The sequence below is a fragment of the Amia ocellicauda genome, chromosome 22 (assembly GCF_036373705.1).
Source record: "Amia ocellicauda isolate fAmiCal2 chromosome 22, fAmiCal2.hap1, whole genome shotgun sequence".
Taxonomy (NCBI): Eukaryota; Metazoa; Chordata; class Actinopteri; order Amiiformes; family Amiidae; genus Amia; species Amia ocellicauda.
The window spans coordinates 7,304,609-7,323,296 of NC_089871.1; the positions used below are offsets into that span (position 1 = coordinate 7,304,609).

Below are 18,688 nucleotides of genomic sequence, written 5' to 3' on the forward strand. Positions count from 1 at the left end.
TAATCTTCTGCATTTAAAGCAGGCTTGTACAGGAAGGGGGAGGGGGGTGCGAGAGCCATTGGCCATTTTAATTATCCTCTGGTCTTTACTTACAGAATTAACCTTTCTGATCAGCAAACATGAATTGCATATAAACACGAACTTCGACACAAACGCAACACTGTCTGGATTAACCCTTCAGTTACAGGGGTTGGTCACAGTAACGAGGTAGACAAAAGCACCCTCCGCCCGAGGAATGTTGTCTGGCTGTGAAATGACTGAAAATCCCCCCGCGCACCAGGCACAAAGCAGTCCGATTACGAGACAGGCCTTGGCAAGACACAGAACCTGTGACTAATCCACTCTCGGCCTCATAAGCAGGTGGGAGGGATCCAGTCAGGAGGAAGCGTCACGGACCACCAGCCGACACACAAATCCTTCAACAGCAACGAGCGCAGCGACAACAGCCTTGCCGGTCTCTGCTCGTCACCGAAAAGCACCTTAAGACTAACATGCTCTCAAATGCACTGCACCGACACCATGAGTGTGGTTTCCAGGACACCGAGGGAGAGAAATAAGCAGTTTTTGTACCTGTCCCTTCCTGTTGACACCGATGATGCCGGCAGTGGCTTCATGTGGGGCCGTGACGAAGATGGTCTCTCCGCTGATGCGGTTCATATAGATGCAGGTACCGGTCTCCAGGTCATAGAGGTGGATGTATCCATATTTGGTGATGAGAAAGACAACATCTTGCTTGGCGCTGATCTAGTAGTTGGTAAGAGAAGCAAAACGGGTGGATTTAGGAGGCAGTCGATATGTCAAAAATGTTGCCGCGATTTTATGATTTCAGCTCAGGCCTCTCCGGCCACATTAGTCATGAACAGCTTAGCATCGCTAGCTGAGAAAGGGTTAAAACTGGTTAACTTCTGTCTAGAGCATTTGCAGTACAGACTGAAAACACGGCCTCTGCTCTTAGATTTCTACCGGTGGCCTGCTGTACCTGCATCGCAACCGGAAAGTCGTTCTGAGCCTCCGGGGGGAAGAACACGTCCACGGCTTTCTTTGGAAATGGTTGATTCCCCGTTGGCGGTGTGCCCACTTCGATGATGTGCAACTGGGGGGTGAGAAAGCAAAAAGGAATAAGTGGTAAATAATGAAAGATTTCCAATATGTATTCGGGACTGCTCTAAGCTGTAGCACACTTCAGACATGAGAAACTAAGCTGTATTTTTGTAAATTTTCCTCACGATCTAACTAACCGAAGACAGGCGATGACCAGCTAGCTTCTCACAGACGGGCTTTTTCGTTCAGGCTCGCAATCCTACCTTTCCTCCTGCTTGACCTCTGACAGCGAAGCAAAAGAGCGTGGACTCCTCGGTGTTTCCCTCCATTTTGAACTGAGCGAAGCCCGCCGCGTGCCCCTCGATGGGTTGGGACACCTTCCTGTCCACAGAGTACAGTTGCATCGCACCCACAACACGGTTTTGCTACAACGTGAAGAAGAAAACAAAAAGTATACAAATGGTTAACAGGATTTACATTTTACCTTTCAAATAAGAGGCACATTAAAAAAGTGCCCAGAATATAAATAAAAGATTAAAACACAAATTAACTTCCAAGATGCCACAATTTATTGAAGACCTGAAAATAGGTGTACGTTTAAAAATAAACTAAGACGACATCACTGTAGCGCCATGACGGTCTCTGAACAACTCTGGTACCTGTGCGGAAATGCCAATGAGGAGAAGCCACTTCTGCTTGGCATCCGTGCGGTAGTTGATGATCTGGCAGCCGGCAAGGCTGGAGTGCCGATCGAAGACTTTGATGGGCTGGGAGTCTCCCTCCATGCTCCAATGGTAGACAGCGTTGTCCGTCACGAGGGCCACGGTGTTGAGGGAGATCCACTTCCAGAAAGTGACATCATCAGTCATGGTGTGGGCCTTCATCTTGCTCTTCATCTCAATGTTAAAAATCTGAAGAGTTTTCGCAGCTGAAAGTTACACGGAATAATAGTTACATAAATTAAGCAGCAGAAAAAGTGCAGCAACATTGTCAAAACAAATATTTAAACAAAAACAACAACCAACCACATACAAACATATCTGACATATCTGATATCAAATACCAAATTCTACTTGAATACCTAGAGTCAAGCAAGAAATATTGGTAGCCATGGATTAGTGTGCATCAGGCAAGGGGCCATGGCATACTACTGCACAGCAGCTGGAGATATATACATATAAATATATATATATAAAAATAAAATCAAAGCACAGCAAATGTGTATTGACAACCACTAAATTTCAAAATATCTGCATTCAGTTTAAAAGTATGAGGGAAGAACTAGTGGTATAGTTACAGTTATGAGGACATTTATGGGAAACATTTAAACAACTCCACGTCATAGTTTGTGGAGTTAACGAACACCTGCATGAATATTTCAACCTTATAAAACACACACAATTCAGATAAGGTTTTAAATATCCATCAAGGTTTGCAATTTATGATTCTATTCAAACATGGAGTAAAATTGGAAGATCACAATAGTTCATTTGAATGGATCTTTTTTTATTCTATTCACAGTGGCATCTACTCACCTGTGGCTTAAAATTGCTAGATTGTTTTGAGGAATGTGGGTGAATGACCCAGTCTCACAAACAAAAAAACAACAAGCAATAAAGTGGCTAATCTGGACAACTTGTGTGGTATACTAAACACAACTTCAGACTTGCATGACTAAATGAATTTACATAAATTTCAAAGACTGCTTTAGGTTTTTGCTACTGCAGAATGACATGCAAATACATAAGAAAACAAAACTTAACAAATGTAGACTGTACTATGAAGAAAGCCTTTAAAAGCATTTTCCTACCTTGTACTTTAACTTTTCCAAAAACTACATAAAATGATCAAATCAATAATTTTTTACTTTAAAAGTGACAATGGTGTGATTTGATACATTTTGAGATTAGGTCATAAGGTGTGCATCTGATTCATTGTATTCTTTTCTCCCCCCAAATCTTTATATAATTTAAGAATTGCAAACCTGTACATCATAAAGTAGGAGAGAAGTCAGACTCAAGTCTGAATGCAGATTGGAGGAAAAGGCACAACACATAAAACACTGTCACAGAGATGAAAACAGCTGACTGGAAATCCTGGGATAACTTAAAATTAAGGGGTGTTTATTCAAGGAGTTTGGAGTAAATCATATAAATGACAAGCAGCAAACATTCCTAAAGAGTGAACTGTGTGATGCTGCCAATTACATTTTGCCACTTAAACCAGTTATTTCATTTTCCAAACAGTTTACACTAATCCGATTTCTTGAACTTTTTCCCCCTCAGTCGGAAGGAAGTTCATTCTTTGGGATATTTCCATTGTTTATTTTAGCTTCGAAAGGAAGCTTCCTAGTATTTCTCCTCCTCCCAGTCTCCAAAAATATTGTTGTGCATTATTGTAATGCTGAATATTTATTCACAATAGAAGGATTTACTTCTTTGTGTTCTGAAATCACAGTATCAGAATACGGATCGGGATTAAATATTTAAAACGATTTTGCCATTGTTGCATTACACCTTGTGACAAATGCCAGTTCATAGTCTGATACCACACTGGGCCACAGCCACTCTCCAGTCCAGCCGGATTTAAACGGGATGAACTCCCATGCGCTATTCTGCTTAAAGTGAAGATCTGATAAAACCTTAAAAGATCAGATGAATGGATTAGTGGTGGACTTCCTCATTACTACCTCATCCCTGGGAGTGTAAAGTGGACAAAGTAGTTTTACAATTACCTTCATTCAACAGGAAATTAATGATATTAAAATACAGAAACCTGAGACTAGCCTTCCCTGCGTGAATGGTCGTAGAGCTGACAAGATGTGAGCACACACAGAGGGGCTTGTGGAAATGGCAATCAAAATAAAATTTGCATGAATAACAAAATAAAATTAATTTATCCACAATATTTCCATCCCAAACAGATACCAGATCACTTGTACAGCTAAAATCAACTTAATGCCAACATTCAAGCTATAGAAATTGTGAAAGTTAAATCCTGCTTAGATTACGAGTGAGAATAAATTAGGCCTAAAGCATGTTAGACGATTAATCAATTATGCCCAAAAAGCGGGTTTTAGACTGTTATGGTTAGCTAAAGACATTGGACTCCACTAGTAATTAATACTGGTTATTACACCATCTGTTTCCGTATATGTGCAGGTGCAGAGTTATAATTGTTCCTCTTGAAAGTGCGTATAGTCATGTGTAGGTTTCTAATCTAAGCATCAGGCTGGATACAATCATCTATCCCATAATGGGGTAAATGAAAGGGTCCTAGGAAGTATCGTACCCATTTGGCACACTTATCTAGTCATTTTCTTATTCTCTTTCGTTTATGTTAGTCATAATGTCTGATACTGATAATCACTACACAGTTCACCTTCGTTACATCTGTGACAGTACCGCGGGGACTAGGAAAATAAAATTTCAGCACTTTATTTTGTGGTTTTAATATAGATTGTTAGATTTTATCACTGGAGACCAGTCTTAATATGTGGTGGTTTGAGATAAAAAAGGATACAATAATGGATTTCAACTGACCGCTAACAAAGGTTCAAAATGTGTAAACTGGTACAGCATGATCCTTATCGAAATGCTTAAGTAGTAAGGGTGGGTTTTAATTAGAGGGCCCTAAGGAAAAGCAATAAAAATTAACGAGTTTCCAGTCATGTATTTAGCAACCATCCTCAATCTGTCCTGTCCTACAGTGCCATTCATTTCACACTTTCAAAGTAACTCAGAAATATTTCCATTCAATTAACACCAGGAAGTGTGTTTGTTTAGAAAGGATTAAAACAGGATTTTAACTTTCACAACTCATTGTACATAAATTTTAACTCACCGTCTGCATACACATAAGAAAGCGGTAAAAACAAAAAAAAAGTAAAGAAAGAAAGAAAAAGGAAAAAGGAAAAACAAAAAAAAACAAAAAACAAAAACAAAACAGACAAAGCCATTATGACAGCAGGACAAAAATTTCAAATTCAACTTATCACACTTTCCTAACACAATATAAGTTACTTATGAGTAGCAAGACAGGCTGATATAGTGGCAATTAAAATTACTAAACTTAAAAGTTAAAATTAAAAAAAAAAAGAAAATAGCTGTACATATGCACATAAACGAGGGATGCTGGAGAGACATGAGCAGACTGATCTAACATTTCTACAGTTCAAATAGTCATGAGATGTCTATTAGAATAAGTGGCTAAGCTAGATCAAAGCTTAACGAAATGCAAAAACTAAATGGTAGTTTGCGTTTGCTTTTTAATGAACCTTGAACCAACAACAATGTATAGATAAAAAAAAATAGCTCTATACATTTATAGCTTATTAAACATCCATATCAAATAAATAAATATCAATACATACAAAGGGCCAGTTAAACAGCTGGAGAGGGCCTTTGCTCCTACCCCAGCCAGTGCTAAAATCTGAGAGGAGGGCTTGAGAAAACGTGTGGTCCTACCTTTCAGCGCGATGACTTTGCTGGCCGGGTTCATGATGGCACTGTCGGCGGAGATGGGCCGGCGGATGGGGTTGTTGGGGTCGTTCATGTCAATGATGACAACCTGGGCCTGCTCCCCCACCTTCTCCCGGATGCAGATGAACTTGTCCGACTCCATGGTGAGGGTGCTGAAGCCGATGTTGGCCGGGTTGATACCCAGGTTTTGGAGCTGGAGGAAGAGAGTAGGGGGAAAAATATGAAAGACGGTCACGTGTCTTGCGCTACTGAGCAGGAGATACTACTGCAATGCCCACTGCTGATGAGGGGAGGGCAACATCGGACAAGCTGTCAACATCTGTGCATACATCCATCCATCACTAAAACCACATCTGACAGACATTTCTTTGGAAGTCATCCAGGACAGCAAAACTGTGCTTCATCCTTGATCTACTTTCTGCACATGATCACAGGATTCCCAGCCCATCCCCCATGCTACATGATCCAGATCAGTCACCGACCAACCATGCCTTATCCAAACCCGGGGAAAAGCGCTACGCACAAACAAAAACACACAACTATAATTATGATTTGTGGGAGGCACTTACAAGGGTTGAACTTATTTTTTTGTCTGGTGAATTATAATTAAGCATTTGAGTAATTGGTATGAGTTCATCTTAAAATGCTTCAGACGGTGCTTAGATGGCTAAGAATGAAAGCATAAAAAGCGAAAAGCACAGAACAAATGCAGGAAAGGTAAAAAAAAATCAAAGATAAGTACTGGATCATTAAGGCTTCGTAAGCTAGTAAACTGGCAAAGGGCAACAACGAATTAAGATGGACCCCATTTATGTTTTAATTTGCCAATTTGCGAATGCATTGTAACGGGCATGTGAGCCCACCCTGCCAGTTCACAGATGTTACAGTGTTGCTCGAGCTCTGGTCGGCCCTGATAACAGAGTGGAGTGGGCAAGTGCACTGCGTTTCAGTGGAGGACAATGAGTTAACCCTCCAAAACAAGGCAAGCCTGTAGGACACCAGATTAGAGAGTCTCTGACAGCTGCTCCTACTGAAGAACTCCACTGCAGTGTCCTTCTGTCAGGCTACAGCCAGGGATGGTGCACATTTTCAGCACATGGAGTAAAGTCTGAAAAAACAGGTCTGTATAATTCACATACCAGCACCAGCCCAATTAATTACTGTCTTAATTAATTTTAATTTGGATTGATAGCTCACATGACTCACATTCCAACAACTGCATTATAAATGAAGGAGACAACGGATTAATGCACACAAGAGTGATGTCACACGTATTTTAACCATCAGACCATCATTATATCTTATTCACAGTTTTCCTTAGGTTTAAAAGGCACCAAGAATTGAAGTCATAACCCAGGTAATTTGTAAATGATCAAATATTTCACAATACATCCACTGCATACACACAATGTCACGATTAATGTAAAATAACAATGGGTCATTCTTGCATATAAAAGTAAAATTTGGACAGGATAGCTGACCTTGGCTTAGGTGTTAAGTCACCTGGGTTTATGCGCTCCGCACTATTCATTAAAACTATAACTACCTGCCGAGATGTCAGCTGACAGGGCTGAATAATGTATCCTCGCAGCAGCTGCCATTGAAAATAAAAAGCAGCCAAAAACGGTCTCAATTATATCAGACAATGTGGATAAAAAGGAGCAGGGATCTACATTTGAAACGAGACGCACACTGAAGCAGCAGTTTTGATGTTCTACACCAAAATCTACCAACTGTACTTGACAAGAATAAGTGATGACTGTAGCACAGGGAGAGAGATTACATAATCTCACTCGTAGCACAAAAAGTAAAAATCTGCTACGCACAACTGCATTCAGATGATAACAAACAGACAGCTGCTGTGTGTGTGTGTGTGTGTGTGTGTGTGTGTGTGTGTGATCTCTTTAACAATGAAATTAAGGGTTTAAAAGGCAGTTTAGCATTTCCAGATCATTTTGTGTGCAAATACCACAGGAAGGAGGAAGAATCTCAACGGGAATACGAAGGTCCATCAGGTCAGACGGATTTAAGAGGGTGAGCAAAAACTAAATGCAGAGGTTGCAAATCGTGAATTCAATTCAATGTGTATAAAACATTTTGATGTTCTGCAGTCAACAACCTTAATTGAGCCATGCAAATTGAACTCTGAATGCCAGGGCCCAGTTTGGACAGCCTCGCGGTCAGACTGCATACCTGTTTCTCTGAACAGCCAACTCTACCCTTTATTACAGCCAAAAGAAAAGGCAGGGCTCTAATCAGCTAGTGCAAACCCAGTTCCAGGCAAAGCCTAACAGACACGTCACACCAATCAACAGACCACACATCCTCACCCTAACCCAACCCAGATTCTCTCTCTTTCTAATAACATTTGTATCAACATGCACTGTATTACAGTTACAGTACTGTTGGGGCGTATCTACAGCTTGTTACAGTAACTGCGTGGGTCAAGGGGGGTGGAAATGTATTCAAGTTCAGTTTTCACAATACGTTCTGCCTTGGAATGCGTTTTTAAATTCATAAAATGTATCTATACAGAAAAAAGGACAATTGAGCCAATACAGCTTCCATACAGACTGGAACCAATGCTAGTGCACAAATGTACACATCCCTAACCTCTATTATGCATCTTCCTACACAATTAATACAATTCAAAATTCTCAACCAATAAAATGTTTTTTTTCCATTGGTTGTAACTTACATCCACAAGCCTCTTCGCAGGCAAGCTTAATGTTATGTCAATGAGTTCAAAAAAGAGAAACCCATTAAAAAAATAAATTGTAATGTAATAATGTAAAGACTTTAACAGTAGAGCTATTCATTTTACAGCAAAACACCATAGATTACACAATAGTATCCAGGCAACAGCAGCAGTCAGATTTACCATAAATAATCCATATTTTCTAGCATAGAACACCATCTGCCAAAGGTGCTGATGACCTCACAAATGACATCACTGCAGTGATAGCCTCTCTGATTGGCTGCAGGGAATCCCGTCCCTCCATGACATTTGCTTGAGGGAATCCAGTAGCATGCAAAGGTAATATTCACTGATTAAGCTGGAACAATATTATAGCGATTGCCCCGAGCCAAGAATGATTCACTATGAGTTCAGTGGCCACATTTAGAATACTACAGTGCATGCTTCAATAAACAATTAACACAGCGCTAGGGGTTCAGCTGGAGATCATTCTAGTTAAGTCCTGCGATGCAAATTAGCTGCTTGTGATGACAAAAAATCATGCATTCGTAGGGATAAGCGTAAGAAAGCAAGAAAAAAAAACTGAACTCAATATTAACTTGAGAAAACAGTCATGTTCAATAGCTTTGTGAAAGCTATACATACTGAACTACAGCAAAACATACTCAAACATAGTCAAATCAGCACAGATGGAGATCTTATGGAAGAAATCAAGAGAATAGTTAAAACAGTGCACAGAAGGTGGAAGAAGCAGCACTATTTTAAGAATCTACCCATATCCCTTAAGAGAAAAGTGTTTGATCAATGCATACTACCAGGGCTCACTAATGGCTCCAAAACCTAACCACTTAATGCAAAAATGATACAGAAACTGCAAACACCATAAAAAAAGCATGGAAAGATACAGGGCTGTGCTTGAAATAAGAGTGATAAATAAATGGATCCAAGAACAAACAAAAGTATGGGACATCATTGAAAGTGAAAATGCTAAAACGCCAATGGGCCCAGTCACACTGCATGAACAGATGGAAAAAATAAGCTATAGAAGTATCCAAAGAGATGAAAAAGACCTAGACGATCACCTAAGAGCAAGGATGCTTTTTTTTCTTCCAGCATTCAGGTATTTGTTTGGTCAGGCGGCACAGATTTTTGGTAAGGTGGGCCGCCTGGCCTGAATATAGCTGCGGGAAACTCTGAATATTTAATGGATATTCAACACCTAAAGTCAGCGGCTTCAACCACTGAAGTATAGTTTTGGCCCTGTAAGAAACCCATCTTGATCTATCACTCTCTCTGCACTGGCATTTATCAGCCCGTGTATGATGTACTGTGTTCATGGGCCTGGTTCTTACAAATAAGCTATGACATTGCATATGATGCATGAGTCGGGGTGAGAATGTCACAAGAGCAGCAGACTTGCAACATGGAGCTCACATTAACTCCTAACCATGGTTGAAATTACAACATTACTGAGTTTTACTAAATTAAATTCTAAAAGTGTTATCTAAACAGCAGACATTTAAGAAATTGAAAAACTTAACAAAAAGGTGCTACTTAAAATGTAAGCTTTCAGAATACAAACTGTATGCATTTCAATCATGTATAACTGTCAAATACAAGTATTTTTAACAAAACAAGTCAGAATGATTATTCTGAAACACATTCCCAAATAAAGTTTATAACACCTCCAGTTAACGTTTAAGCAATCATAAACAGCCTGTAATTGCAATGGATTGCCGGAAATTAGACCAATAAATTGCTTATGCATAAGATTTTCATCACGTTCCCTAAAATATATATTTGTTAAATTAATAAAATAAATGAATGTTTAGGAGTGCTTCCAATTGTGTGTGTAATGTGCAGTGTTGTCTGACTAGGAGATTAAAAAAAAAACAACAACAACTGAGAAACCAGAAGCAGAGATCATGGTTAGGAGCCACAGATACTACAGTTGAAGAGATCAGTAATCCTGAAGTCCATTGGTTAAGGTAACATTAGCCTTATACTTAAATACAAAAGCTTGACCTTGCCATACTAAAGTGTGTCATTGAGAAATGTTACTGATAATATGTTATAAGGAGACATTTTATATTTTGTAAAACTGCAGTATGAAACATACAGGACAATGGGCACTCCCAAATCCCATTAAATATCAAATAGATGGCCACTCAATTTAAAAGTTGCTCATGTCAGCAGCATGCTGTATATAGTGTTCATAGGGTTGCTGCTGCATGAATCTTTGGTGACCTATAAACTATTTTTTTCTATTCCCAGAAAACATTATCTACTTGTATCAAATTTTAATCGTCCTCACACAATTAAATTAGATTATATTAAAGGTTATAAAACATCCTCATTTAATGTGGATCATATCAGGAATAAAGATTAAACAAAGCTTACATGAAGCAAAACAATCTGATGCTTTTTCAAACACCAGAGACTCCGTGACTTAACCCTTTTTTTGGTCACTCTTGGAAAAGCTACCTCTGTCAGCAAAAAAGCTTGACTCCACACTTGAGAGTTCAACGTACAGGGAAGGATGTCAAAATGCTGAGCCGGCAGCACTCCAGTGCATCAGTCCATAACAGGAAGCCGGCCATTGTTCCTCTGGTTAAAACAACACCTTCACGCAGGCTCGTTTCAATCATGTGACAAGGCAGTATGAAAGCAATACAGGAAGTCACCCTCTGAAGATTCTCAATGGGTGGGGGAGGGTGACAAGATCATTTTGTAGTTTTTATTTTTCTTTGTAAGCACAGTCTATTTTTTTTTATATATAAAGGAGATTGGCATTCATTTAATGGTGGGGGAAGAGGCTGCGAGACCTATTGAAAGAACACATGATAGGAGAGATCAATAGGTTACCAGACGAGAGATCATAGCTCGAGCAGCTAATGCTTCTCCCAGGTGAGGTATTAACTCTTAACCCTTTCCCTTCTGGAATTCACCAAGAGCTGCAGCACACGGATCTCACAAGTACCCGTTCTCTAGCATTTTCAGATCCATAGCGAGTTGTAACTAAACTTCACACTGGGAATGCAAAAACAAAAGCCGATGAAGCAAATCATTATCTATTTTATCTAGTTTTTAATAAAGGATAATCAAGGGCATACAACTATTAATTAACAATGTGCTTTGAGATTTAAATTACACTGCATGCTGTAAATCCAGCTACATTTACACAGATGGCTTCGAACTTTGTCTGGGAGAAAAAATAAATGGATAGATGTAATCAGTACTGGTATATCAAGGTTACATTTTACTATGATATTTCATAAAAAAAAAAACTACACAATGTTCTGGTTGAAGCAAATGAGGTAGGAAAAAATATTTGGTTAAAATAGAAAGTAAAAAAAGATATACATTCATCAATGAAGATATAGAAAAATCAGAGTACTGGAATAAGGTTTGATCCTGCTGCCATGTGTCAAAATAAAAAGGACTTGATGCCTCGATTCCTCGGTTACACCACCATCTGTGCCAGCTTGAGCCTAAACCCAAACACCAGCCACATGCAGAGCAGGCCGTGGTGGCAGGGAGAGCTACACTCCACACTTCCCCATGTCCTTATCCCTGGGGGGCAGCAGCAGCTAGAACAGAGACCCGCCCTCCCTGCAGTGTCAGATATGATCAAGGCCAAGGAAGCCAGTATCAGAGAAGATGGCCAGGCAGTACTGGGCGCATAGCAATGAGAACCACAGCAGTTTTAACAGTACAGTACAAACACACACACATATATACACATACTAATATTATATATATACACATACTAATATTATATATATACACATACTAATATTATATATATATATATATATATATATATATATATATATATATATATATATATATATATATATATATATATATATACACACACATACATACATACACACACATATATATAAATAAATAATCGGGTATTGTACCCAAAAACATGTTCATTACGGTACAGTGCCGGTCTTTTTATGAATACATGTAACAGAGGGGGAAAAAACTCAGTATTTAAATCACAATTTGACCATGAACAAAATACACAATAGATTTAATAAACAGGAAACCATTTTTTGTAAAATAAACTTACACATTTTATCATCATGGGACAGACCACTTTTACCTAGTGATAAAACCCACCAACAATTAACTGCAAAGTGATATCTCTAGCGTTTCCCCTTGGGCACCAATTCAGTCAAATGACCTTGATAGAGGAAGGACATTCCCCACAGAAAAAACATTTGCCTTCTTATAAATGGAAGCCTGATATTCAATTTTAGATGCAAAGAAATCAAGATCAACTCTCATTGTCTTCTTAAAGGTTTTACTATAATCAACCAAATGTATAGAAAAAATTAAAAAAAAAAAAAAAAGAAAATGAATCTGTAATGAAGATTAATACATTTGCAATTAATCTGACCAGTAAATCTTGATTCTTACTGATGTAGATTTTTGGTGGAGGAAAAAAAAAAAAATTGTTGTACTTGACAATTTCAGCTGATGCAAATCACACTAAAACTAGGAAAGTGAACACACTCCCCACTTGCAAAATTTCTCCTTTTTCCTGCTCTGACATTTGGAACCTACCATGATTTCTTTACAAGCACACACAGTGCTAAAGACAAAGGACCTGCTATTTCCCCTTCGCACATTATCAACACTCCTACACAAATACTGTAACGTGTAAATGCCAAACCAGGAACAAATTACTGAATTTAAAGCTGTCCTAAAAAAATACTGGGGAAAAATAAAGCAGATTTGTAAAACCTAAGGAGATCCCTCAAAACCACTGCATCAATAAAATGGTTAAAAAAATTTATGTTAGAGTCCTGACATGTTATTGCTCTGTACCTCCTGAGTGTAGATTTCTGGTTTCAAGTGGTGATCAATGAATCTGTACTTTAATATGGTTCAATTCTTAAAATGGAGGAACTTTCTATGAGAATGCTACTTTTCCTTGGGGTCTGCTTGTGCACAGCTGAAATGGGATTAAACTAGCTATCTCTCACATTCATCACAGTGAACATATTGCCTACTGTGAAGGGAATAAACAAGCCATCAGATAGGTACCCTATATAGGGAACTATTAAAAGCATGTGAATACTTGTGTTGAAATAGTATGTGCTTAGGTTAATGTATAGTAACTCAAAGCCCATATATATCCATTCGCTTCCACAAAATTAGCATCAACATGTTGCAACTGTATTCTGATATCAGCAGCTATAAATAGAAAATATAGGTTAACCAAGAGTAGTCCATCTTATATTCAATGAAGTATATCAATATCGATAAAGCCGAACATTCCGAGGACACGGACACAAACACATAAAAGGTCCCAGAGGTGACTGAAATTACAATACATGCAAGAGCATCTAGAATATCCCGGACAGGCCAAATTCAGAAACTGGATAAGGTGATCTAATATTACACCATAGGAGGAAGAAAGCGCCACAAGATTAACATTATGAAGACAATCTGGACGGTTGATATGAAACACATGAAAACCAAGCTTCCCATTTTATGTGCATTCGGCACACTAACACATGAGCAGATCAGTTTCTGGTCAATTAACCATTTAAGTTCATACCTCAAAACTGCATTTTCCCAACCCAATCAGTGCTCAAATATCAGTGTAGTAGTCTTGACAATCTAAAGTTCCCCTACTCATGCATAGAAACTACAACTCAAACCAAACAGCTGGTGGAGAGAGAAGTGAAAGTCTCTACTCTGCTTTTTTTTTCACAATTGATGTATAGTATAAATAACCATAATAAACAGGTCCAGGTCCTTCAGATATGAGTTATGATGAAACTTGGCACTATGTTAGGGAAGCAACTAAAAGGAAAGACCTATGCGAATGCAAGGATTCCATTAATTTAAAATTGTAAACGTTTAATTTAAAATGACTTCCCGTAACTGGCACATCTATACAACATTCATTATGAATTTGAAAACAAACAGTGTACTTTATAGAAGCTCCAGGACATTCCATGCTTTGAGTGTACAAGGTTGAGCTGCTAGTTAAGAGGAACCTGTCAGCCACCCAACGTGCACTGCCTGGAAACCTCAAATTGCACTTATTCATAAAATAAACTATAATTATTATTATTAATATTAAAAGGTCAAAACCTAACTTGAAGGTTCACCATCTGGCTGAATTTAAAATCCTTTCAAGATTTACCTCTAAAGACAGTTAGTATAAGACCCTGCTTGATCTCATTTCCTAGCAGGTTGTGGTTCTGCATATATCTGGCAAATCTTCAGATTGAATATGCAGACTTGTGACAGGAGCACCCTCCAGTACTTATTCAGGTTAGCATCATACTTTGTAATGCAGTTGGCACAAAAACAGAGCCTACATGACAGATACAAAACAGACTTTGCAGGCGACCCAGTGTGACACCTCACTTCAGGGAAAAAGGAAAATGGGATTTGTTAACGGTATTGGAACTTTTCTGTGAAATCAGCCAAAAATGTATCACCTAAAAATATTCCACAACGGCAATCACAAATTTTAGATTCAATACAGTTACTTTCAAATAGAAAAATATATACTGGTATGACTGGTTCAAGCATCAGTCCATGCAATCTTAACATTTTTTAACTCACTAACGTTGGACAGGCCTGTATGAATCAACCAAACTAAAACCAATATAAGAGTTCCTGTAAACAGTAGTCCAAATGTTCCAATACACCGCTACTATAAATGCAAATTGATAAGGAACATGAATGAGTTGCATTATGCCAAGAGCAGCCCGCTGTCAGGAAGGCCAAGTGTTCAAAGACCACTCTGTGGACTTCCTAAAAGCACTTTTACAATCACCTACTAGTTTAAACTTTTCCGTTTCCTAGGCAGAAAAGTCACCTGATTAATACAACTTGATCCCTGGCCTCAAAATGAAAGCACAGTCATCTAAAGTAACTCACACAGTGTAAGATCTTTGAAGTTATAAAATAAAAAAGCTGTCAGTTTCCACTTCCTCCACTATTAGTAGTAAGGGACTTGCTATCAGTTTCTAGCATTAGGTGTGGCAGTTCAAATTCCAGCCTTCATTTTCAATAGGTGAGGTTCAATGGCTACCTTTCAGTCAGCCACTACATGAGTTTAAAGCCCAGTCTAGTTGCAAGACAAATACATTCAAGAGACCAACACACTAGTGTAACACCAATATTTATTCATCCAACTGAAATAAAATTAGGAATGAGACCTGCAATACTTAGGTAGACACAGTATTGCAGATGTTTGATAGACATTACTTATTAAAGACACGTAACTACTTCCACTTGAAATAAATAAGCAGGATGATAGGCAGCTGCCATCATTCAATGTGTGATTCTGTATGTGTGTGTGGGTATATAAACAGTGAATGCAAAATATCAGCCAGTGCACAACATTTCAAAAAGCATGCAAGTCTGCGATTTCCTCCAGAGAAAGTAACGTGCCTGAAAAACCGGGAGGCAGAACTTAATTGGACGGAGGTGTCGTCAAGAGCAGCGTCTTTCACAACACCTGCTCAGATTAGGACTGGGATGATGTCTATAGGGGGCAGGGAACTCCAATCCCACTGACTCCCAGTAAGCACTTCCCGATACAGGTCAAACACCACCGGTCGGCACGGCTGAATGACACCGAATGTGCCCAAACAGAAGTGTACGAGTCGGGTTTTAAAACGCCGAGGAGGGAAATAAACGCTTAAAATAGACTCAACCCGGCCTGCACCGGTCCAGCGGGGCTGCCGATCCGCGGTGTCAATCAACTACAGGCGCCCTGACATCTGGGCCGGTTCCTCTTACATTTACGTGTTTTAACCATCAACCGCCGCCGACAGAGAAGCAGAGAAATAAATAAACTCGGCGCCTGTTTTAGTGTCGAGAGATTAAATCAGCCGCCTCCCGCTTCGGTTCAGACACGGAATTAGAGTCACAGGGGGAGGTCATTCTCCTTTCACTGCCCCAACTTCTCCCTCAGCGACCGGGGGCTTTCCCGGCAGCGCTCCGGCAACCCCTCTCTCACTCCCCCGGCGCTCCGGCATACCTGCAGGTGCTCCTGGAAGCGGATGGGCAGTATCTGAGCCATGGCGGTCGCTCTCTCGGGCTCGTCTTCACTCCTCCCGGCTCTCCTCCTCTCTCTCTCTCTCTCGCACTACGGCGTCTTCTCTCGGGTCCGAGCAGGACAGCCACGGAGCGGCTGGGCGAGAGGGTCCAGAGCAACAGGGGGCCGAGAGAGGAATCGGGCTGCGGCGGCGGTGTCGAGACGGGGTGTCGCGGTGGCGGGGGTGCTGGTCTGTCCGCCCGGTCGCTGGGAACTGGTGCTTATTTGAATTTTCCGTTTCCCTGAATGGAGAGCAAGCGGCGGCCGCGGCACTGAACTCTGGAAACCCGCAATGGCGGCGGAAACAGCTCAGGAGAGAAACAATCCGGAAACGGGTCTGAACCTCGGCGTGGCGGAGGGATACGCCACTGGAGACGAGGATCTGCCACGTAAAGTGATTGCGAAAAAGCGTCCAATTCAACGGCGGGCGCTTCGGCTCGCACTGGGAAGAGGCGATTTGTGATGTTTTTCTCTTCTCGGGTGGGTTTGGGTGGGGAAGTGCGTGTTTTTCGCGGCGGCCCGGCGCACTATTTCTTTGCGATTCGCCCTTTGATTTTTGCCACATCATTCGTCCTCGTGAATGAACGTCACTTCCTGGTTAGTGCGGCTGCGCGGCTGTGTGTGCAGGCGTGGTGTCGCTTTAAAAGGTTGTTCTGCCCTTTGGTAGTAATTTACAGCCAAGCAAAACCACACACACAAACTGGAAGGACTGGTATAGTTTTACACCCAATCTGCAATGAAACAGATTTAAATACTACACACTCAAAACGTCTGTGTAGCACACCATGTAAAGAAATGCTGACTTCCTAGACATCCTAAAGGGTCAGTGTATGTCTTCAGTGCACTTAAATAAAATATATTAAATGAGTTAAATAAATATATATTTTACTGGTATTAGGTGTAATCTCTTAAGACACAGCAATTGCATCGGTGGACAGGGAGTTACTGGTTCCCTTGTGCTACAGTTGATGGTCATTTGTTCTCCTTTTTTGTTTTATTTGAATAAAAACGTGGCACAATACTGGTTTGACAATAGGCCTCCTATTCAGATCAGGCAATTTGATTTCAATCGACAACCAATTAAGACCTGGAACAAATAGGTGATTTGCCTTCTTATCCAAATAATGACTTTAATTAGCAGTAATTAAGGCCTGAGTTCAAACTAATACAAACATCCTCTGTGGCCCTGAGCACTTGAATTGCCCCCCCAATTGATACATGTACATTGTCCTGCCATGAGGACCAGTTTACTGATTGACTGACGTTTGTTGCTTAGCTTGGCATTCTCGTTTAGCACAGGGATTCCCAAACCAGTCCTGAAGGGCCCCCTGCCCTGCTGTTTTTTTTTCCAACCAAGCTTACTTAATTATAGAATTGAGTCTTATATTGCATTCTTAGTTCAATTAAGGATTCAATTAAGCAATTACGATCTCAGTTGGAACAAAAACCAGGAGGACAGGGTTTGGGGATCCCTGGTTTAGCACTCCATATGTATCGTGTTTGTAAAGTACAGTGATTTGTGTAGAAATTGAGCTGCCACTGAGGGATCATGGTGGCATTTTTACCTGTCATTACCTGTCTGATTTGCCGAACCAGTTCAGCAATAATGCATCGGTGAAATGGTATTTATAACCTCCATATCGTTTTCCTTATACTGTCCTGAAACAGTAGCTGTCTGCCACTGCAATCCATAGACCTACCCCAAGGTCAGTGTGTCACAAACCGGAACATTAGTCAAACAGTGCAGATTAAATCCCTGTGTTGCACATGTGAAAGTAATACAATAAACGTGCACGTCATGACAATGAACAACTATCATCTGCTGCATCTGCAGTGAAACACAAATTAATTTGCCCTCTTCCACAGAATATTAAAAATGACAGGTCAGTGGTGTTAAGTGAGTTGCACACATGTAGCAAGAAATATTTTGCATATTTTTACCAAACCATTGGAAAAACATCAAACATGGATAGAACATAAGAACATAAGAAGGCCATTCAACCCATCGTGCTCATTTGGTATCCATTAATAACTAAGTGATCCAAGGATCCTATCCAGTCTATTTTTGAATGTTCCCAAATTGTCTCTTCTACCACATTGCTGGGGAGTTTGTTCAGATTGTGACACCTCTCTTTGTGAAGAAGTGTCTCCTGTTTTCTGTCTTGACTGCCTTGAAACCCAATTTCCATCTGTGTCCCTGATATTTGCATATGTTAATAATTAATACAATTCATTCATTACTGAGTAGCAAATTTTAGAATGTGATTCCCATTTTTAGTCTGTTTTTGTAGGGTTATAATAATAATTATTATTATTATTCCATTCCAAAAATCACTCTCGTTTTATTTTTAAACAGATATGATCAATAATTGATTAATAATA

At 39.8% G+C, this 18,688-nt stretch overlaps 1 protein-coding gene across 2 annotated transcripts in view; it reads right to left on the reverse strand.

Annotated features, from left to right (window-relative positions):
• LOC136717705 (clathrin heavy chain 1) overlaps nt 1-16,762 on the reverse strand; it is a 33,850-nt gene extending 17,088 nt beyond the window's left edge. For both annotated transcript variants that reach the window (XM_066695165.1, XM_066695164.1), the window contains exons 1-6: nt 16,250-16,762; nt 5,508-5,715; nt 1,701-1,969; nt 1,305-1,466; nt 980-1,093; nt 571-744 (exon numbers count right to left, since the gene is read on the reverse strand). In XM_066695165.1, the coding sequence (XP_066551262.1) occupies nt 571-744; nt 980-1,093; nt 1,305-1,466; nt 1,701-1,969; nt 5,508-5,715; nt 16,250-16,291 (969 nt within the window). In that variant the 5' untranslated portion in view covers nt 16,292-16,762. The remainder of the gene's footprint in view (nt 1-570; nt 745-979; nt 1,094-1,304; nt 1,467-1,700; nt 1,970-5,507; nt 5,716-16,249) is intronic.
• Nucleotides 16,763-18,688: the final 1,926 nt, after the last annotated feature.